The sequence below is a fragment of the Micropterus dolomieu genome, linkage group LG10 (genome assembly GCF_021292245.1).
Source record: "Micropterus dolomieu isolate WLL.071019.BEF.003 ecotype Adirondacks linkage group LG10, ASM2129224v1, whole genome shotgun sequence".
NCBI lineage: Eukaryota > Metazoa > Chordata > Actinopteri > Centrarchiformes > Centrarchidae > Micropterus > Micropterus dolomieu.
The window spans coordinates 11,875,531-11,896,890 of record NC_060159.1 but is presented as its reverse complement, the minus strand read 5'-3'; the positions used below and the strand labels follow the sequence as shown (position 1 = coordinate 11,896,890).

General features: G+C 40.7%; 1 protein-coding gene across 1 annotated transcript; it reads left to right on the top strand.

The window, feature by feature from the left end:
- Window positions 1-13,196: 13,196 nt before the first annotated feature.
- On the top strand, window positions 13,197-19,345 carry LOC123978066 (terminal nucleotidyltransferase 5A-like). The gene is made up of 2 exons (XM_046061192.1): window positions 13,197-14,280; window positions 15,345-19,345. The coding sequence occupies exons 1-2, from the start codon at window positions 13,855-13,857 to the stop codon at window positions 16,158-16,160; spliced, it is 1,242 nt and encodes a 413-aa protein (XP_045917148.1). The 5' UTR covers window positions 13,197-13,854; the 3' UTR covers window positions 16,161-19,345.
- Window positions 19,346-21,360: the final 2,015 nt, after the last annotated feature.

The following is a 21,360-nucleotide window of genomic DNA, read 5'->3' as shown; positions in this document are numbered from 1 at the left end:
TTCAATAGAGGGCTACTATGATGGTCATATCGAACATATGTAAACGGTCTAGTAAAAAAGCACACTTATTGGCACCTTCAGCTGATCAAAAGGGACCAAGGTGTAGGCTAGATGGATTCCCTGCTGGAAGAAGCAAAATCTATGGGCATACCTGCTGTTTGGTCACTCAAGGCCATAAAAATAAATCATTAAAAGAGGTTTTCTTTCTCTATGTAGTTGAAAGACTCAAATGCTACAACATCAAGTGTCCATTTGTGAGAAATAACACCAGACTGTATCTGTAAAAGTTTATTAAACATAGCTGCCATTTTGTATACTAGCTGTAATGGCTTTATTTTGATTGTGATCAGCAGTTTGAGGTACACTGAAACTTACATATTTCACATTAGTCTTCCAACATTTGAAGGCAGCTTAAAACATGACACTGAAAACATCTGTGACTTCTTACTTAGTATTAGTGCTATAATAAGCAAAGCTCTGACAAACAAGCTGACGTGTGTGCTGCTTGTCATCATGTTATCACTCCGACAGGAGGAGGTTTTATTGTTATATTATTCCAAATCAAAACAGATGTGTGTGTGTTTGTGGGACTTGGACATTCATACTGCTGTTGGTATTTGTTTGTTGGTGTGTGTGTGCGTTTCTGCCTGCGTGTGTTTTCCTTTGTCCCAGTACAAAGTGTCAAGTGTGTGTGGTCTATAGTTTCTGTTTATAGACTCTCTGCTATGATAAGGGTGTGTGCTGTGGTTGTATTTACTCTCTTCTATCCCTCAGCATTACACATTACAAATATGACCACCATATGTTTACCCGTTGGCCAGGTCTGAAGACATGTAATCCTTACATGAACCTGGACAATATGTCTTGTGTGGCAAGATAGGCCAGTCTTCACTCTGATAGAGCAGGTTTTAGGCCTGGTGTCAGCTTCAAAATGTAGCTGAATTCCTACCAGAGGCATTTATCTATGAGAGACACTCAATTGTGACTTCGCTATAAGCCCTGCTTCCCAACCTTGACCCTTTGTAACAAAGCAATGTCTAGCCTTCTCACTACCCCTCGTTACAAGCTTCCTAAAGTCTATAAGATCTGAACAGTTAGACCACAGACTGTTTCAACTATTTATAGAAACCTGACATGGTAAAGCTCTCTAGCATTTCACAAGAAAAACGAAGAAGTAGAATGTTGTGTAGCAGAAAGTTTACAGTAGTAGTTGGCAACAGAGACCCCAAACTCCAAACTGTTGATGCGTTTTAGATGATGTGACTGATTTCTAAGTTATAGCATCAAAAAATACAGTAACTGCAATGTCCTTGTTCTATCCTGGCTGTGGATCGTTGTTGCCTGTCATTACTTTCTCTCTCCCCGTGTTTCCTGTCAAGCTCTTTCACTGTAAATAGGCTAGAATCCCAAAAATAATACTAATCATATTTTGATATTATTGATCTTGTCATTGTCTGAGTCACAGTTCTTGGTTGTTGGTGTTTTATGTTTTCAGTGTTTCCTGTTTGTAGTTTGTCTGGCCCTAGTGTCATTGTCTTGATTACTTCCTGTTCTTGTGTTTCTGTATTGATCTGGTTTGCACCTGCCCTAATGTGTTTCACCTGTGTGTCGTTATGTTCACCCTGCCTGGTGAATTTAGGTGGTTTGCTGGTGCCATTTCATTGTTTCTACCTGTGTTCCTACCAGTGTGTTGACTGCTAGTATTATCCCTCGTCTTTCAGTATTTTGAGGATTTATTCTCGTTTGCAGTGGATTTATATGTTCTGGCTTACGGATAGTGGACTTTCACCTGTTGTCTCTGGATGTGTGTTGTTTTGGTTTTTGGACTGCTTTCACCATCATTGTAATTTAACCTTCTTTATCTGAGTGTCTGCATCTAGGCCCAGAACCCCTGTTTCCCGTGTGTGTGCATGGCAGACCTTAACAGTCTGTTCATTACTCACCATACAGTAAATAAATAAAGCAAAATACTGACTCATATAGCAAGCATCCACTGTGCTGTAGCATTTTCGAACAAGACAGCCCATCCTTTAAAGCTTCAGGGACAAGCTGACCTGTGCTTTGACCTGTTTGACCTTAATAGAGTAAACAAAGATTTTCAGTCTGCAAACAGCAGCAGTAAGTTGCAGTTAAAAACATCCACTCCTAATACCGGTAATACTTTGTGTACTTTTGGGATGGGACTGATTTTCATGGGCAAGCTTAGGTATGGGGAAATCTTAATGCAGCATACAGATGATGTTTCCAACTTTGCAGCAGTAGTTTGGAGAAGGCCCCCTTCCTGCTTCAACATTGACCCCGAGCACAAAGCCAGGTCCAACTGAGAAATGGTTTTCCCAGTCTGGTGTAGAATAACTTGACTGGCTTGCACAGAGGCCATCCAACACCTTTGGGATGAACTGGAACGCTGAGTGTGAGCCAGGCCTTATCACCTACTATCAGTGTTGGACCTCACTAATGCTCTTGTGGCTGAATTGAAGTAAATCTCTCCAGCCAGGTTCCCAGTAGAGTGGGGGCTTTTATGGAGGCAGCGTATTACTGCTCATAGTTTTGGAATGTTTTGTTCAAAAATCATATGTGGGTGTAAAATTCAGGTGTCCAGATACTTGTGGCCTCTCTCTTCCTCCTTGCTGAATAATGGCTCTCTGCTTTTTGACTAGGCCCCTCATCACTGTAATAAATGAGGACTGCAGTCATGTGCAATTTACTTACTGCTGCCCTTTTAAAATGGGAAGTTAATTGAATCCGTATTTGTCTGTAGCTAAAGTTCATCAGCTGGGGAGTGGTAATCTTGGTGTAATTACAACATCTGCCATCTTGGAAAATAAAATCAGTGCATTATATTAATGACATAAGCATTACATTTCTTGTGAAATTCAAGGGAAAAAAATGTTTGTCAGGAGCTTTCCTACACACAAATCTGGGATGAAAACCGGTTACTTTGGGTTGCTGTTTGATTCTCTTTTTGGACACAGGCCAGCATTTTCTCTCTACTGTGCCGAAGACAGGCTATTGCCATGCTGCATTTACTCTTAGGGTGCGGTGCTAAATAACGTGGTCTTGGCTCGATTATGAGGATTTAGTTCCTTAAAAAGTGACACTAACTCATATCATCAATGCTAAACTTGCATCAGTGTAATTTAAGGGCAATTTTGCTGCACGGTAATCTCACCTCAGACATGACGCCCTCTAGCTGGCGAGGCTCTCAGATTAGGAAGTGATTTAGCAGAAGAAGCACACACCCATTCATACTTCCTGAGAACGCTGCTTCTGTTTCAACTCAGACAGAAGAAATATGATAAAGACAGAGCTGATGGGCAACAATAGCAACCAGTTTCTGTGGAAACTTTGCAGTTCCAATTGAATTTAAATGTTTAAACCACTGCCACATGTTTCTATTAACAATGCTTGCTTTTAAACTGGGTTGGGGAGGAACTGGCAAGTCTCATAGTTACTATGAGTTGTGTTTACCAGCACACAGCCTGTGCATGTCCAATCCATGGCATTGACTAAACAAAGAGTTTGACTGCTGGCAGATACAGTCTGAATTGGTCAATTTATTTATTATTTATTTATTTATTTAACAAAAATGAAATAAAACAAAAGTGTGACCTACCTGGCTTAAAATATGTCCACCACCCTGCTGGTTAACTATATATCTGACCAGATTTTTTAGATTCTCTATTCTATGGTTTTCTTTTGGGAGTTACCCCAGTCTTTGTCCTGTATCATGCTATAGGCTTTGACAGCCTTCCAGCTTTTATAAGTAGGGGGTTCAAAGTTTTGGGAGTGCAGCAGAAAATCCCACTAAGTCAAGTGAGATAGTGGGTGACAGTTTGGCAAGGTTCATACTGAATACACAATGACACGTGGATAAATCATCCACCTCTCTACTGTATGTATTTATCGTCTCTGTCTGGATCCATCTGTATGGAAAAGACTGTTAGCTTTGTTGCCATGTTGCACAACACACAAACAACTGGAGTTACAGCTAGGGACTGTATCACTTTATCACTTGATTTTTATTTGCAATTCCTCTGTCCTTGAATGACCTCTTTATTTTTAATATTTTGCAATTTCATAACGCAAACCATCATGACTTGTTTTACCTTGTGTGTATGTGCTTTGTTGAATTATCTTGTGTTCACTTCTGCACAACCAGTTGCCCTTCGGGGTCAAATAAATCGATTGATGCCAATACCTTGCACAGACTGATGTAAAGGAAAATGCAAACATCAGTGTCAGTCTTAATTGAACAGAGGGAGGAGAAAGACTTAAATTAGGAGGGGAAAAACAGCAACAGAGAGAACAAAACGCCATGTCCTTTAAACTGCTGACAGATACTTGAACTATGGTTGGTATGGCTGGTTGAGGCTCTTTAGGAAGAATATTAATGACGTGAAATAACATCCAGCTGTTGATGTCAATCTGCCTTTTTTCCACAAAAGTCTTTTGCACATTCCCATGATAGCTTCTCACAAAATCACCATCAGCCAGCTGGCCGGATATTTTGACTGATTGAATTTTTAACATTGATATGCATCAGAGGGACCTAAACTCCCACAGGTTAATGTGCTGTACATTGCAACTGTTTTATACCTTGACACAATGGTGTGATGGCCCAAATTAGGATAAAAATAACAAGGTTGATCATTGAGTTGCATTTAAATCAGCTGTTGGAACAAAAAGTGAGGGTATTGGTCCAACTCAACGGCTACATGGCAAAGTCATCTACTAATTATTTTTAATGAAATATATTCCATCTGGTGTAATGCTTGCAATTTCCACCACACACACGTGAAGACACTAATACACAATCAAGTATCTTTTCCTCTCTACTCCAAACAGGAAACGCTCTGATTATAAACACACAGCAATTATTTATGAGGCAACAGCGAAGATTCCAGTTCAATAAATACTTTTCATGAAACACAGTCCAAGAATGATACAAATAGTTGAAGAGTTGATCGTACAGTGCAAATGATCAATGAAAGCTTTTGATGGTCCTTTGGCCATGTCACATTTTGGTACATATTTGAATGTTGAAATTCACAATTAGAATCATAAAGTCCAACACAAACAGAAACACACACACACACACACATACTTTTGAATGAAAAATGACTCTAATCTGCTATCAACATACAGTATACACTACTAGCTCTAGTTTATGCTTCTCATGTATTATCATTACATCAGAGTCACAGAGCAGATTTTCTGAAAAATTTAAATAGTAGTTTTTGAAAAACCAATAAGGTAGTTTAACAACTGACAAAGATAAATCCCAAATCCTCAAACAATCTAATAATTTTGTCCACAGCACAATATTGTCAACCAAAAAAAATGATTTTTAACCAGCTTTGTAAATTGTGACTGTTAATTAATCCAAAGATGGAAATGACAAATGCCCTTGCTGAATTTATTGGCAGGGTTTCCAATGTCACCAGTGAGAGGCATTTGCGCATGGGGGGATAGAAAACAAACCACAGATCAACATAATTATCTTAAAATGCACAAATGACAAAAGTAATGTGTGAAAAATATACATTATCTCAAGAAGGATATTCCTGCATTATCAGCTTTTAGCTTCTGGCAATCTATTCTGACCCCTTAATTTGAAAAGTTACTGGAAGGTGGTGGATAATTTTGCACAGATAGTCTGTCAGGTAAGGAAAAACTCGTTTTACTGTACTGTAAGACAGCTCACACTACTACTGTGTGCTTATGTTTCTTAATATAAATTGTGCAAACATTTGTCAGGCTCTATGATGGTTATCAGCTGCTCAGCTTTGCTTCTAATTTTGCCAAGTGGCCACAGAAAAACAATATTTTCCGGATAGAGCACCATTCAAAGGAGACTTCAGAAAAACTGTTGACAGGACACCTCCAGGATGCAAACTTTCCTCAGCAATGGCTTCCACAAGATCACATGGAACTTCCAAATCGCAAGTGAGTCTGTCTCTCTGTGCCGTCATTTTCCCACATAGAACCAGGCTGGTTACAGTTAAATTTGAACTGACGGTATGCTGGAATAAGCGTTAGCTAATACGTGTCTGCTAACTAAAGGATAGGCTAGGTACCGTGTGAGAACACTTTCAATGAAAGACATGAGCAAAGGGAGGAAGGGCAGGCAGAAGCTAAATATTGGCTCGAGAGGACGAGGGAAAAGTAGAGAATAGAGCTCAAAATTGGAAAACTAAGTCAAGAGGAAACATGAGCCAGTATTACAAAGTGGACATTCATATGTTCCCAGGTCCTATGTTCCCCAGATTTATATGGCACATACTTGGAACATGACAATGGGTCCGATGAACCCAGGGTCCTTTGTTACCCAGTTTTAGGGCTAGGAAACTGGGACCCTGGGAACATAGAGTAGATACGCTCCCATCAGAAGTAGGCCGTGGAAAGAAAGCACTTTGATGTGAGGTAAATAGAGAAAGCTGCAGTATGTGACATCAGACTTGGATGGACCCAGCTGGCTGGATGCTATATTTGAGGCGTGGTCCTCTGAGGCTTGAGTTAGCAATTTTATTTTAGGCTCTCCATCATCTATCTACCTCTGCTCCTAATGTTTTGTTTATGCTTTCCAACCCCCTCCTTCTTCCCTGGTGTCCAACTCATCACCACTCCACATTTTATTCTACTCTCAATTTCACTCTTCTGTCTCTTCATCCAAGACCTCAATTATACACCAGAGACCATTTTCTTCTTTTATTCTTTCATTCCCTGTCTTCATTCCTCCCATCACCCACCACTGCTCTGCTTTGTGGGAGTGAGAGGAGGACGCCACCCTAAATCACTATTCACCAAGGTCATACTCTAAAAGACGTCGAGACAGAAGAGCAGAGGAGTGGAGCTCCACCCTAAACCTTTCATGACAGAGCAAAGTGCCAAATGACTGACCACGGTGCAAAATTACTGCCACATCACCTGCAGCTGCAGCTCGCGGAGCGTTTCAGAAACCAAGCCAGGGTGGATTTCCTTCAAAATCTTGCCACTGATGATGAGCAGAATGACTACTGTCACCAGGAGGGTGTGACTACACATATGCTGCTTTTAATTTTCTATGCCATTTCAACATACCGTATGACCGAGGCTGGAGAATATGTTATAATGATGGTAGCTAACAGGTTGCAGATGCGGAAGCACAATGGAAATGTTATCTTTTACCCCGTTTACATGTGCACATGCAGAAGATACGGCTTTAAGATTATGTCAATAATCAATTAGAGAAATGTGCACTCACAAACACAACTTTAGCTGATGCCTGAAAGACATTAGTTTCTACTTTTGCATCATTCGTGGCCCTAAATCATTCCACAGAGTCAAAACAAACCTGAGCCTAAGCATTCTCCTCTGCTGCACAAGCAACCAGTCATTTGAGTCATCCGCCCCATAGACGAGGAACAGACAAAGTTGTGAGCTGTTTCTGTGGCTACATAATAACACTGACACAGGTCTCAACAACAACACAAAACAAAACTTCAGAAAATAATTAAATAATGTTTTATTGCTGAGACACAGAGTTCATCAGTCATGCAACCTGAATGACACATTTCCCACAGCACATACCTATGATTTCGCTAATGTCAGCATTATTCTAAACAGAACAAGAAGTGGTTCGCACCTTAAATCACTCTACACATATGATAGCTGTGTGAAGAGAGACACAGAGCTATGAATGATTGATAAGTAATTTTGCATGTGTTTCATTAGTGCATTTTACTCATTCAGCTTTTCATACCAGACTCATAATCCACCGCATTAAAGGATAAAATGACCTAACTTGGCTCTTGGATGACACTGTTTACCCAACACAGCTGTGCAAATGCATGTGCTTACATTTCAGTGCAGTCTATTGTGTGGGAAACTAAGAGACTAAGAGAGAGGACAGATAGAAAGTGTGTATCATGAACTACTGTACAAGCAGTATGGAAAGACTGCCACCTAGTGAGAAGTCAGAGGAAGTTTTAACAGTCAGTGTGTCTCCAGTCAATTCAGCGCAACTTGGGATGTTTGCTGAAATCCAGTAGATGGCACTGTAGTACTTTCATGAGTGTGTCAGTGTGACCTTTGTTGAAAGGATTCAGGGGTTTTCCAGTTTCTCCATGAAACTGGAAGAAGGGTGTATGAAAAGGGAGGTGAGAGTAAATCTACCAAAAATAAGTCACTAATCTTTTGGTATTTTAGATATAGGCTTAGTAAAATCTATCTACAAATAACTGGATTTTCACATGTAATTTTATATATAGCTGTCACCATATTTTCTGTGTGGTAAATTTGATTGAAGTAATGAATACTGGTATATTGAAACTACATTATAACAGAGGGGCCCTTAAACTAGATGAGTAATAAAGCAGGACCTTGTGCTTAAGAGGCACACAATTCCAATTACTTTTTTATGAAAATAAAAATATTGGGAACCCTCAGATTTAACTTGCGACCACTTGATGGGGGCGCAATCACAAGGTTGGGAACCACTGGTTAATTAGGTTCTCTGACTATTGATAAACTGATCATTATTAACTGGAACTCTTCAGCCAAATTTTTTTGTAAAGTGCTTCCAGCTGAGGGCCAGGAGCCAGTTCTCATTGTTGTCATTACCGCTACTTCAGTTTCACTCTGGTTATATTCATGATGCGTGTGCATGTGTGTCTCTGCATGTGTCTGTTTACATGGAACAGAGATCATCACACAATATCAATGTGGGCTGGTCATATCCAACCACAGTAGCACACAGGAAGCTGAGTCACAGATATAGAAATTCACTTCCTGTTTATTTTGTTTCAACAGCTTGCTGCCCTCAGTCATGACAGGTCAAGAAAGCTATACAGTGTTGTTTATAAAAAATGGGCTGAAATATTACAGTGGGGGGATTGCATGAATCTCTGGGGCTGCATTAAAATACTGAGTTCAGTTCAGTGTGTTTGTACAAATAATATTTATCTTTGTAATGAGTTTTTATAAAAAGATTTTACATAGACAATAGAAGTGTTTTGCTTGATCAATAGCTACCTATCTAAGAACTTGTGTGCATGGTCAAGTGTTGTCAGACAGTTCTTCTGTGATCTTATGTGGTAATTAGTGGTATATTTGGACACAAGATCTTGCGCAACTTTAAGACGAAAAATGTTTCAAAAATGTGTAATGTGATACTGAGCGCGTTCTTCATAGTTGGCTGGGTAGACAAAGGTCTCTTGCTCACGTCAGGGTTAAAACTGACTGGAAATACTTTTGAGGTCCATCTTTGCCTCGAGTAATTATTTGACGTGTTAACAACCTAAGCAGTTATTGTGGGACAATCAGCTTGAACCATGAGTACAAATATTTGTGCAGCCCTTATAGACTATTTCTGCTGATTCTGATATTGAAACTGCATTATACACAGTAGATAATTATTGTAGGTTCCCAACTTAAAATACAACCAAAAACAATTGGTTCAAGGATATCAGTTTCTTAAAGGTGCAATGTGTAAGATGGCCGGAATGTTAGTTTAAAACCTTAAAAAATAAACTAACATTATCAACAGAATGTGGAAAAAGTAACAGTTCTGAGGTCAAGATATGTATGTATTGGGTTGCATAGATGTCTAGTGAAGTATGTCTTGAAATAGTAAGATAGTTTAGCTCCTCCCTGCTGAGCGGCAAATTCGAAGTATGTTACAAAACCTGTCTTAGCTTTTTCAGTATGATAAACTCACAGAAAGGAAATATTCGTACACTTATCTTATTTTCAAACAGAAACATACAGATCCCACTCCCAAAAAAAATTTCTGTCCCGTCCCAATCTTGGAAGAACGACTCCCATCCCGTTCCCTATACAAAGAAAGAAAATTGCATTTATTAATATTAGAATGTACTGCCCGCTCCCGTTGACTTTTTTTCCTGGCCCAATCCCAGCCCCGTGATGAATAGTGAAATTCACTGAGAAAAAATGTCAGCCTAAAATTAAAAGAAATCCCCTAATTCACAGCGTTAGATGTGAGAATATTCTGACTCTACATGTGGCCTGTCTAATTCCTGATCTGCTGATCCCTCCTCTCCTGCTTTTTAGTTTAGGATGGATCTCTTTTCTTTGTGGTAGTCCCCCCATGAACCACAGCTTTCAGCCATTTCTTAAAGTGCAGCAGAAAAGACAGATATCTAGTTCTACTAACGCTAGTGTCTGTGCTACCACTACATTGAAGCAAACACAGTGAACAAGGTCCAGCCTTCTAACTGACCAAAAGTTGATGCTATTGTTGCTAGCTAGCAACGTCGTTTACAAGACAATAGCAAACTTTTTTCTCCATACAGCTGCTATCATCTTCTTTTAAAATAAAATCTCACTGTTCATACAATCTAGCTCAACGTTAATGCCAAACGCTGATGTGCAACAATGCCCTGAATAGCCAATATTGACTTAAATAGGTAGCTATATTTCAACCAGCTAACGTTAACATCTTCACTACACCCTCTGGTGTCACAAATTAGCTCACCACCAGCTTGTCTTTACGGTTAACTAGCTAATCTCACGGTAATGTTAGCCTGAATCAGCCTTGGTTAGCTAGGTTAAAGATTTAATTGTTGACATGATGTTGCAGGGTACGCCTAACTGACCATATATAAATACTACTAAAATTTACATTGGATCACCTCCCTGTTAACAGCCTTGTTTAACATTAGATGTTTAATATGATTATATGATTTTATTCCCTTTTATCAATTGCAAAATTACTCCGCAGTCTACAACAGTAGAAAAAGTAAATCGAAGTACTTGTTAAATGACATGTGAGTCCATGTCAGGCCAGCATGAGTTGACATGTGTCCCTACAAATGGAAATCCAAAATAGGTGTTAAATGAGTGAGGTGGGAAGGAGGAAGGCAGTGGAGGCAGGTTTGGCTAACGGGCTCACTGTAATCTCTTAATGAACTTCCACCTGTAGGAATGGTGAAAAACGGGATGAAAAAGAGGATGAGCAAAAAAAAGAGGAAGAGAGGCATAGGATGAACACTGCAAAAACTAAAATCTTGGTAAGATTAATTATCTTAATTGAAAGCAAAATATACTTGTTTTTTGTCCAACAAGATATTTCTTCTTACCAGGCGGCTTTTATGTTAGAGAATTTCACCTGTTTCGAGTTTTTTTGTCCTTGAGTAGCAAGTGAAATATTCTTGTTCTGTTGGCAGATAATTTAACTTATTTTAAGTAATATTTCCCCCATTTTAATGCTTTTTTTGAGAGCTCAGTTTTTGCAGTGAAGGGAGAGCAAAAGACGGGTGCACAGGGTGAAGTTGGGGACAGACATTCAGCTCACATAGTTCATACTAACACACACACAGAGCAGCATTCACAAAGAAATTGGACAATAATAGTTGCACAAAGAAGAAGAAACTGGGACATAATCACACCAACATTAGCTTTATAGTATACACATTGGCACTCACTTATGACACAATACACGCATGTGAAGACGCACACACACACACACACACACACACACACAATTTGTTTCTATATGTGGCAATCGGTTTGGCAGCCTGACAAGGGGTCTGTCTGAAATCCCCTCGTCAATCCTCTGATGCCGTCAGACACTGCAAACCAAGCCAGTGTCATCCACTTGACAAGTCAGAGGTCAGGTAAGTAGCTGCTTCATGGTAAGCATCCACAGCATTAAGCCTGACATAGAGCCTGTTGGTGAATGGGGAAAGTGGGGAGTGTGACTGACCTGCTGTGTTGACTCAACCAACAAAGCTGATTGTCTGTAACTCTGCTTGAATGAAGTTTCAGGTTTTGCATTGCACTGAATTATATTCAATGACACTATATTGTCATTTTAATTTGTTCTTATGTTAATTTGTTAATTTGTTCTTAATGTGACCATTGTTTATCACCCAATTATAGTTGTTAGCAGCTGCCCACGGGGTCATTGTTTACCAAAACAATACCAAGAAGTAAAAACAGCTCAACACACTTCTCTGAATGAAAAATGCACCTGACACTTAAATAAGTGTAACTAATTACTTGACCTCAGTGCCTCATGACATCCTGTGAAATGATGCGGTATATGCACAGGAATGTATGTGATATCTTTGCCTATATGGCTCTTAACAGATAAGCTCTTATCAGATACTGAATGTATTCAGCCAAATATACAGATGTCAAAGGTTTTCAAACCATTGTATGTGAAAATGTGGAAGAAGTTTAGTTATTGTGCAGCTCAGTTATCCCATCAAAGTACTCAAATATTTATTATAAATGCTCTGTTTGACAGTTTTTTTTTGACAGGGCTTTTGTGTGTCTGTGTGAAAGTATGTGTCACTGCAGATACAGGGTAATCTGCAGTAAGCTGGTTTATGGGCTCGTCTGCAGTGACGCAGATATACGTGCCAAGCTCTGCACTGATAGATTCTCCATGACAACTAACCTGCGGAGACTATATGGCCTATACACTACACACTGACAGACATCTTACATCTTACATATCATAAATGGTCGTCACAACCATGCACCAAACACAGATTTGTTTTGATTGTTATTAAATATATATAGCATTAGATACAAGATTGCATTTGCACAAAATTTCTGCAATTTTGCTTCCAAGTTTGTAAAGTAACCAAAGACTGAAGAGGTGCTGCAAAACAAAACGCCAGCAGGGCCAAATGATGATGGGTGAAAAAACACCCCTAGAGGGCGTTGGTTTGATGTGCATTCCCAGCGTCACCTGTGAATGATCAGACTCCTGAGTAACTGTAATATAAGAGTGAAATGATTTACAGTCGTAACATTTGTGATGCTGTTATCCAGAGTGAATTATAATAGACTAACTCAACATTCATACACAACACTGTAAAATCATAGGAAGACTGTCATTATGCAGTAGCCAAATGATGATGTGATTGTCTCACCAGGTAAATGCTCATCAGTCTCTCACTTCATTAATTAGTGGACATGTACGGGATGTCTGAGTGATTTTATCCTGCAATGTGAAAGGAGTGCCGAGAAATCGACTCAAAGCGAGATAGGGTTTTGGTTAAGGGTCAGCGTCTCTCTTCTCTTCTTACGTAACGCCTATTCTCCAGATACGCCTCCGTCTCCGGGCTTGCAGCCACTCAAAGTAACTACGGGAGGCGGCGGCAGCTATTAGTAGGTGGTGGTTGTCAATCAATCCGACCCGCCCTCAACGCTTCTCAAACGGGAAGCACACTGTTCACAACTTCTCCAGCAGCTGTGAAGTTGGACCTATGTGGTATCACGCAGTATCAGCGAGCAGGAGTCGGCCAAAATGTGAGGGGAAAGCAGCCATACACCACTTTCTGATGGTGTGCAGTGGAAAAGTGTAGCAGATCTCAAAACAATGCGTAAAGTTGTTGTTACGCAGCAGGGACGCGCCATATTCTATGCGTAAAAGTGAGCCAACGAGGACAGAAGTGAAACTTCAGCGGTGGGTGAAATGTTTTCTCGGATGCGATGGATGCGTCATTGAGCCTTTGGGACGTAAAGAAAAGCTGACACTGTAAGGAACAATCATTTCGAGCTTTACAGTTGATGTTCGCTTTCCAGGGTTTGGCGACAGCGCCGGAGCGGAGCGCGCAGCGGAGTAATGCTGGACAGTTACTAAGCCGTCTGGAGAACTCATGATTTGAATTTGTCTGGACTGCAGACTTTATGTAAGAAGTAGGACAAGCATAACACCGCCCAGCTAGCTCTTTCCGTCATGCGTAGAGACGCGTTGCCCAGCATCTTGACGTTATGACAGACATCAGCTTTGAACGTTAAATTCTACAGAAAGTTGCAGCTAGCTGATGCCACAACTCCAGCAAGAGTCAGTGGAAAGTTTTGTCGTTTACATCCTTCTGTCTACCTCTTCTCAACATGGACGAGAGTGTTGAGTCTGCTGCGGCGGACAGCTGCTCGGACGGGGAGAGCATCAACCTCAGCGTGCTCAACTGGGAGCAAGTTCAGCGGCTGGACACCATCCTAACCGGCTCCATTCCCATCCACGGACGGTGGAGCTTTCCCACTCTGGAGGTGAAGCCGCGGGATATCGTGAAGGTGGTCCGGAGCCGCATGGAGGAAAAGCGGATACAAGTCCGGGAGGTGCGACTGAACGGCTCTGCGGCCAGCTACGTCCTGCACGAGGACAGCGGTCTGGGATGGAAGGATCTGGACTTAATATTCTGCGCTGATCTGAAAGGAGAGATGGAGTTTAAAATAGTGAAAGATATAGTTCTGGACTCTCTTCTAGACTTCTTGCCCGAGGGAGTAAATAAAGAAAAGATCACTCCAGTGACCCTAAAGGTAGGCTTGTACTACATGGCGTTATAGCCATATGGCTCATATATAGTATATAGATAATAAGGTTTGCAAAGCACATTTTGACTCCAACTTTTCAAAGTTTAAAATAAAGACAGTGAACATGCTGTAGAATCTTATTTATCCTCTTCATTTTATTTCATTTCTCGCTTAATTACGCATCGCACGCGGATGAATTTATTTTTATTTTGTGTTTGCAAATCCACTTAAATTAGGCCTACATGTAAACAAAAACAAGGCTGCCCTATATACATCCAACCTGCACAGAGATATAAGCCTTCAAATAGTCAAAAGGTTGGTTTCTATTTCAAAGACGATTCGGTCTAATCCAATTGGGGCCACATTAATAAATCGGCCGTCAGTTACCTGGATACCGACGACTACCCAGGCTACTAATGGCCCACCAACAGATGTGATCAGCAAAACATCATTACTAACAGACCAAATCGAGGTTTTTATCTGCTAATAGCATTAATCAAACTAAGACTGGTTTTTAACATTTTGTAGAAGATCTCCGTGTAAGACCCAATCACTCTTAAACATGTGTCTGATAACATGCTGTAATGGGAGTTTCAGAAGTGTAAGAAGAAAAGGTATGATGCACTGGTGCAAGAACTAACACCCCATTAATGTGGTGTGGCAGGAGGAACAGAGAGGAATTATTTAACAGATGCACAGAAGGCAGTAGGAGTCTGTGTGGAAATCTGACACATATTCTTTGCCAAAATGTAACTCAAAAAAGTAATTCCTGTTTTATTTGCTCTGATTATGTTGCAGTAACCTCTATAAGTTCAATATAGAAAACATGTAAGTAGGCCTACTGTATGTTGGATCAAATGTTTTTATGATGTAGTTTGTAGTCCCTTCATGCTATACACACAGAACTTAAGAGATAGTTAAAGGTATATATATGTTTGTGTATCCAACTATGTCTTGCATTTCTTGATTTCAGTTTTCAGTCATTGACTGAGATACATTAGACTCACTGCATTAGATCAATATCACTAGGATCATTCTTCACACCTAATGCTTCACTTGTGTCTTTTTAGGAGGCCTATGTGCAGAAGATGGTGAAGGTGTGCAATGACTCAGACCGCTGGAGTCTAATCTCCCTCTCCAACAACCGTGGCAAGAACGTGGAGCTGAAGTTTGTGGACTCTCTTCGACGGCAGTTTGAGTTCAGTGTGGACTCCTTCCAGATCCGCCTGGACTCACTTCTCCTCTTTTACGAATGCTCAGAGCACCCCATGGCTGCCACTTTCCACCCCACAATTCTTGGGGAGAGCGTCTATGGCGATTTCCCCACTGCCCTCGATCACCTGCGCAAGCGTCTCATCTGCACGAGGAGCCCAGAGGAGATTCGAGGCGGGGGTCTACTTAAATACTGCCACCTGCTGGTGCGTGGTTTCCGTGCAGCTTCTGACAGTGAGATGAAACTGCTGCAGCGCTACATGTGCTCGCGCTTTTTCATAGACTTTTCTGACGTGAGCGAGCAGAGGAGGAAGCTGGAGTCCTATCTGCAGAACCACTTTGTAGACCTGGAGGACAGAAAGTATGACTATCTGGCCACGCTGTATGATGTGGTGCAGGAGAGCACGGTGTGCCTGATGGGCCACGAGAGGCGTCAGACGCTCAGCCTCATCTCTTCGCTGGCACTGCGGGTTCTGGCCGAGCAGAACGCCATCCCCAACGCTGCCAATGTCACCTGCTTCTACCAGCCGGCTCCTTATGTTTCAGATGGCAACTTCAGTAACTATTACGTAGCGCAGGTTCAGCCTGTCTACCCCTGTCCTCCCTCGCCTCCTCAGCATTACCTTTCTCCCCCGCAACATCCCATGTACGCCACGTGGCTGCCCTGTAACTAAACTTTGTGTACCTTCTTGCACTTTTGCGTAACTGGTGGAACTCATATCCCCTTGAAAGGGATGAATGATGATCTTTTTTTTCTTCTTTGAGATGAGAAATTGAGGGAAATGGAACCAGGATCAAGGCAGTAGGCCAGAGAAAGGCTTTTCTTAGCAGGAGCACACAGGGAGAGATCGTAATGAGAGAGGCTGATCCATCAGTTTTAGGGTTCCATCATCAGTGCTGAGAACGATTTTAGTAGACCAAACCACAGCTCGGCCAACAGCCTGTGAGTTACAGCTCACAGGAACTCACATTTAAAATGATGAAAGTGCATAATGTCCTCGTCCTCTTCAAATTAAAAACCAAAACAGACTTGCTAAAAGCCACAGCGAGTAATAGAGGACACACATAGCGTGCTGAAGACTGGATTTGTGTCAAACAATGGCAACCTTTCTGACTCCTTTTTACAGACGATGCAAAATGAGGAACTGGATACTGTTTACAAATCCAAAGATCTACTTAATTGATAGTTGATACTCAACTTTATCTGAATTCTGAGGAAAAACAACAACAACGAAACAATGCATGCTTTATTTCTGTACAGGAATAATTTTCTTTAAGTGCCTAGATAAAGCCTAAAGGGAAGAGATATTTTGTGATTCTTTATCGTAGAGAACTCTTGAGTTGTCTGACATTTTCAGTGAATGATAATGAATGTCCTGTGGAACAGATAGTTTACTTACAGTATGCTGAGGTCTCTTACACCGAGGAAGGTTTTGGACCAACTAATTTTTGACATTGTTTAGTTGAAGATTCTGTTCTTATCTGCAGTCCTGCTGGATGAACGCACATCCTGATTACTAAGAGGAAGTAACAACATAATCTCATTATCTGTAGAGAGAAGGGGTGGTGGAGGTTGGATCAAAAATGCTTACGAGAGTAAAACAGATCAGAAATTTGACATAAATGTACAGAGAATGAAAGGTTTTGGCAGCAGGAGAGCAAATGAGAGCGAATAACAGCTCTTATCTGCAATTTTGTTGGATTGCAAAATAAGGTAGTCCAGTGAACAGCTTGTTAAAATCACAGAAATGAAATCCAATCATCTGTCATCTGAGATGAAATGCTACATAATGAAAAGTACTTGAATTTGTAAAAGGTTTGTCCATAAAGCATTTCAAAATGCAATTTCAACACATGCAGTCCTTTATCAAAATCAATTTCAGCTACATGCTCAAGCTTCCTTAAAGGTGCCTTGTGGGGTTTTCTTGTAAAAAAAAAAAAAAAAGTTACGTTTAAATTTACTTAGTTACTCACCCAAGATACCCATCAGTGTTATCCACACATAGACTTTACTTGGGTGGGCCACCAAAGTATATCTGTCAACCCATTTTAGCGTTTTTTATTTTATTTTTTTATCCGTCCGAGAGAACGATTCCAATCCGCGATTGATTAACTGGTGGAGGATCTCTCCTCGCTCTACCCCCTCTGTGCAGTCTATTGACAATTGCTCTGCAGAGAAACTTCTCTGGTATTACATTAGAAGAGCTGCTGGGAAAACAGAAACACGAATTGTGTTTTTTGGGCGACTGCTGACGAAGAAAGTCAACATAGCAGACAGATACAGGGAGAGAGAAACCGAGACGGTCCGGGCGAGGCAAGCCGTGCACGCCCACTCCTACCGCACACACACTGTGTGTGGTAGGAGTGGGCGTGCACGTGTGGAGAAAAGAAAGAGAACTGAAGGGAAAAGCAAGGTAAGCAGATCTAAGTAGTAAACGTTAAAATAAAATGGATAATTAAGGAAAGTTAAAATGGTGATATAAGAAATAACATACTATAAAGAGGGTCCTCATAAAACATTTGATCAAGCATATTTTTACTAAATTTTAAGGTGCATTAGTAAGCTTCTTGTGTGTTACAGTGGAATAGCAGTGAATGATGGCGGGATATAAACCACTGCATGGTTGCACCTGGGCAAGTGAGTCCTCGTATGCACGAAATAATACAAACAAATCGGGGGGGCCCACTTGGAAAAATTATTTCTCCAAAGTGCTACTACTGGTCAAAAACTCCACAGCTTTAAGTTTCAGTAAAACAGATATGCAGTGTGTTTGAAATGCTTTTTGAAACAAGGACAACCCAAATATATTACACTGGAAAGTGTTAATAGACATATATAGATATATTAATTTGATATCTTCTTATTATCAAATATATTAAATTGTCTTTTTTTTGCATTGTTTTAAGCAGTTTAATATCATTTTGCCATGCTTTATGCAATGTAAAAAGTGTGTTTTCTTTCCATGGATAAGAGAGAAAGAGAAAGAGAAAACGTTCAAGAGACGTCTACAAATATCTGCAGACCACGCAGTGATACAACAAACCTGTTTATCAGAGGGGTGGGTGGAGCTTGGGTTGTGAATGCAGTGACGAAGCAGCAGAGAAACTTCAGAATGGAGTGAAGTAAAGGCATGCTACTGGTAGAGTCACCTTGCAGAGGAGATTATGTCAAAAAACAATTAAGCCAGAGAAGCTCCAAAGTTCAGTGGATATTAGCCAATGTAGATTTCATCTTCTCTTTTATGTAAAAAGAGTCAAAGTTTGGGATGTGTGGAACTTTGGGCTGCATGAGCAGATGACAGCTGCCAACAATTTATCTCTTCTCAGCATGAGAAAGCACCAAAGAATGAGGAAATGTAGAGTACAGATAAGGACAACCACATTCCTATTTGAATGGCACTAAGACAAGTTGGCTCGTGATCATGAAAATAACAGGTGTACATGTTCAGCTTTACAAGTGCAAGAGACTCAGCATATTCTATCAAACATGATGTCAGATCTCCTATTTTTCTATCAATCTCTATTTTTGTACAGTTTGTGTTTGACCGATGTAGCAGGCAGAGTCAAAGCTGTGTCATTGAGTCTATTTTGTGGTGTGTGTGAATCTGTGTTATTTTGGCTGATGAAGAGCAGTGCAGGTGGACGACATGGTGGCTATGCTGGGATGCAGATTTAACTTGTGTTCACTTTGTGTGTGCTCTGAGCTGTTTCATATGGGTTTCTGTTGCTCTAAAGAGATTTGTTTCACTGTTCTTCATGTGTTTTTAACTGCCGTCCTGATTGGACACGAAAGTAATGATCTGCTAATTGTGTTCAAGTTGACCAACTTGAGAATTAAAAGCAAAAAAAGACCATCATACAAGAGTTGTTCAGTTCAATTTTTGCTATCTTGCTCATTACACACAGTAATGTGTGACAATAACAATCTGCATGGCATTTCTTAGATGTTTTACCTTACTGAACCTCAGCTTAGCCTCTCTGGCATTTAGATTTAGTGTCCAGACTTTGACAGACAGAGGAAATGTCTTCATCAGGTCAACATCCCAAGGTACCCGTATAATCCCAGCGGGCACAGTGGCTGCTGCCAGCAAGTGACAGCTGAACGTGACGGATTTCCCCTCCAAGAGACATCACGACGGGCGTCAGCAACCGTCATCGCATGGTATGCCAGACTTCATTTGCTGTGAGTGTATTTACAGCAGCAGGTAAATGTCATGTACATGCACAGACCCTACTACCAGCAGAGCCTTGGACTCCAGTGACACATGGTAACTGACTGAGTAGATTGGCTGCAGGTCTGCATCACTTTAATGCCCGGAGGCCTCAGCCTCCAGATGTCACTTTCCCTGCTGACACTGAGCATAAATATTTGACTTAGTTTATCTTTCATGATCTCTTTGATATTTTTCTGCCTGTGTCTTTGTTATACTGTCTTTTTTTCCCCTCTCTTGTTTATCTTCAATCTTTACCTTATTTCTTTGACAGACACACTGTTTTTAATAAGTTGCTGTGTGCAAGTCCAATGTCTATTGCAACTTGTTTGTCTGTTTTCTCACTATCACTGTGAGTACACAGCTTAATGCATCTTTTCCTTCTCTTTTCTTGTCCTCGCTCATTTCCCTTCATCTCTACCTACCTGGACTTCTTGGTGAATTTAAGCAGAGAGATGAGCTACGGACAAGAGAACACGGCCAATGTTATCCCCAGTTAAGAGGGAGAGAGTGGACGCTAAATATAGGCCCCCCTCTCAGCCACTGTAAGGACATTAGCCCATCTGAAGAAAGCTGATTAGCCTCCCTCCATAAACATGTTCTCAGTGCTCTGGTATGGTTACTGCAGAGAGATTTATTAGCTATTGTACTGTAACACATACCTCCCCCATCATCTCCAGTAGTCTTTTAGGTCACTCTCACTGGAAAGGACACAAAAAATTTAGTCCACTTCCTTATCAAGGGCTTAGAGGGAACTGAGAACAAGGGATTGAGGCATTTAGTGTGTTGCACAACAAGCAAAATAGGTAACCCAAATACACAGGCAGCTCAGGGAGTGTTTTACTATGGTGCTTTTAAGTAATGTAGCGTCTTAACAGGTGGGCTGAGCTGAGGACCTGTGCAGTTAACAGAGAGGGTCAAAGATTTGGAAAAGGGGGAATTGCAATTATTTAGGTTCTTAATATACTTTTAAAACACTTGCTTATCTTGAAATAATAACCGGTTCAGTATTCATCCAACCAATATCCAGCCCGTGGAAAAACGTAAACAATGTCCTAGAACTGCACTGCTGTCCAAAGCACAACAGCAACATTTTTGGAATAAAAACAAAACGTCATTCCTCTCATTCCAGCAGGTGGTTCGCGTAGCTCAGCAAAAAACTTGAAACAAAGGGAAACAGTTAGCCTGACTCTGGCCAAATGTAAAAAAATCCACCTACCAGCACCTCAAAAGCTCACAAGTTAACACGTAACATCTTGTTTGTCTGTATCTTTATTATTTTGTGAGTTTTAAAGGTGCTGGTTTGGAGATTTGTTTGGAAACTGGGCAGAACCAGGCTAGCTGTTTCCAGTTTTTATGTTGAGCAACGCTAGAAACCTGCTGGGTCTAGCTTCATATTGACCCCACAAAAAAGGGAGTCTCTTCTCATCTAACTCTTGAACGCTAAAGCGTATTTCCCAAATGTCAAAAAATTGCTTTAAGAAGTTGTAACCCACAGTGAGTGTCATCATTCACTCAGTGTTTTGGGACTGAGGCAGAAAAGTGGGAAAGCCCACATCTGTTTTAAAAATTCAGAGACATGGACCGCCTTCAAAGATCAGACGTATGTTTGAAGAAATACCACAGACATGACTTTAAGAAGAGCCATCAATGAAATATAAAT

Bases quoted from the DNA above. Each gene is read 5' to 3' on its own strand.
- LOC123978066 (XM_046061192.1), top strand. From the start codon at position 13,855: ATGGACGAGAGTGTTGAGTCTGCTGCGGCGGACAGCTGCTCGGACGGG. The intron at 14,281-15,344 runs GTAGGCTTGTAC...GTGTCTTTTTAG, and splicing joins TCACTCCAGTGACCCTAAAG to GAGGCCTATGTGCAGAAGAT.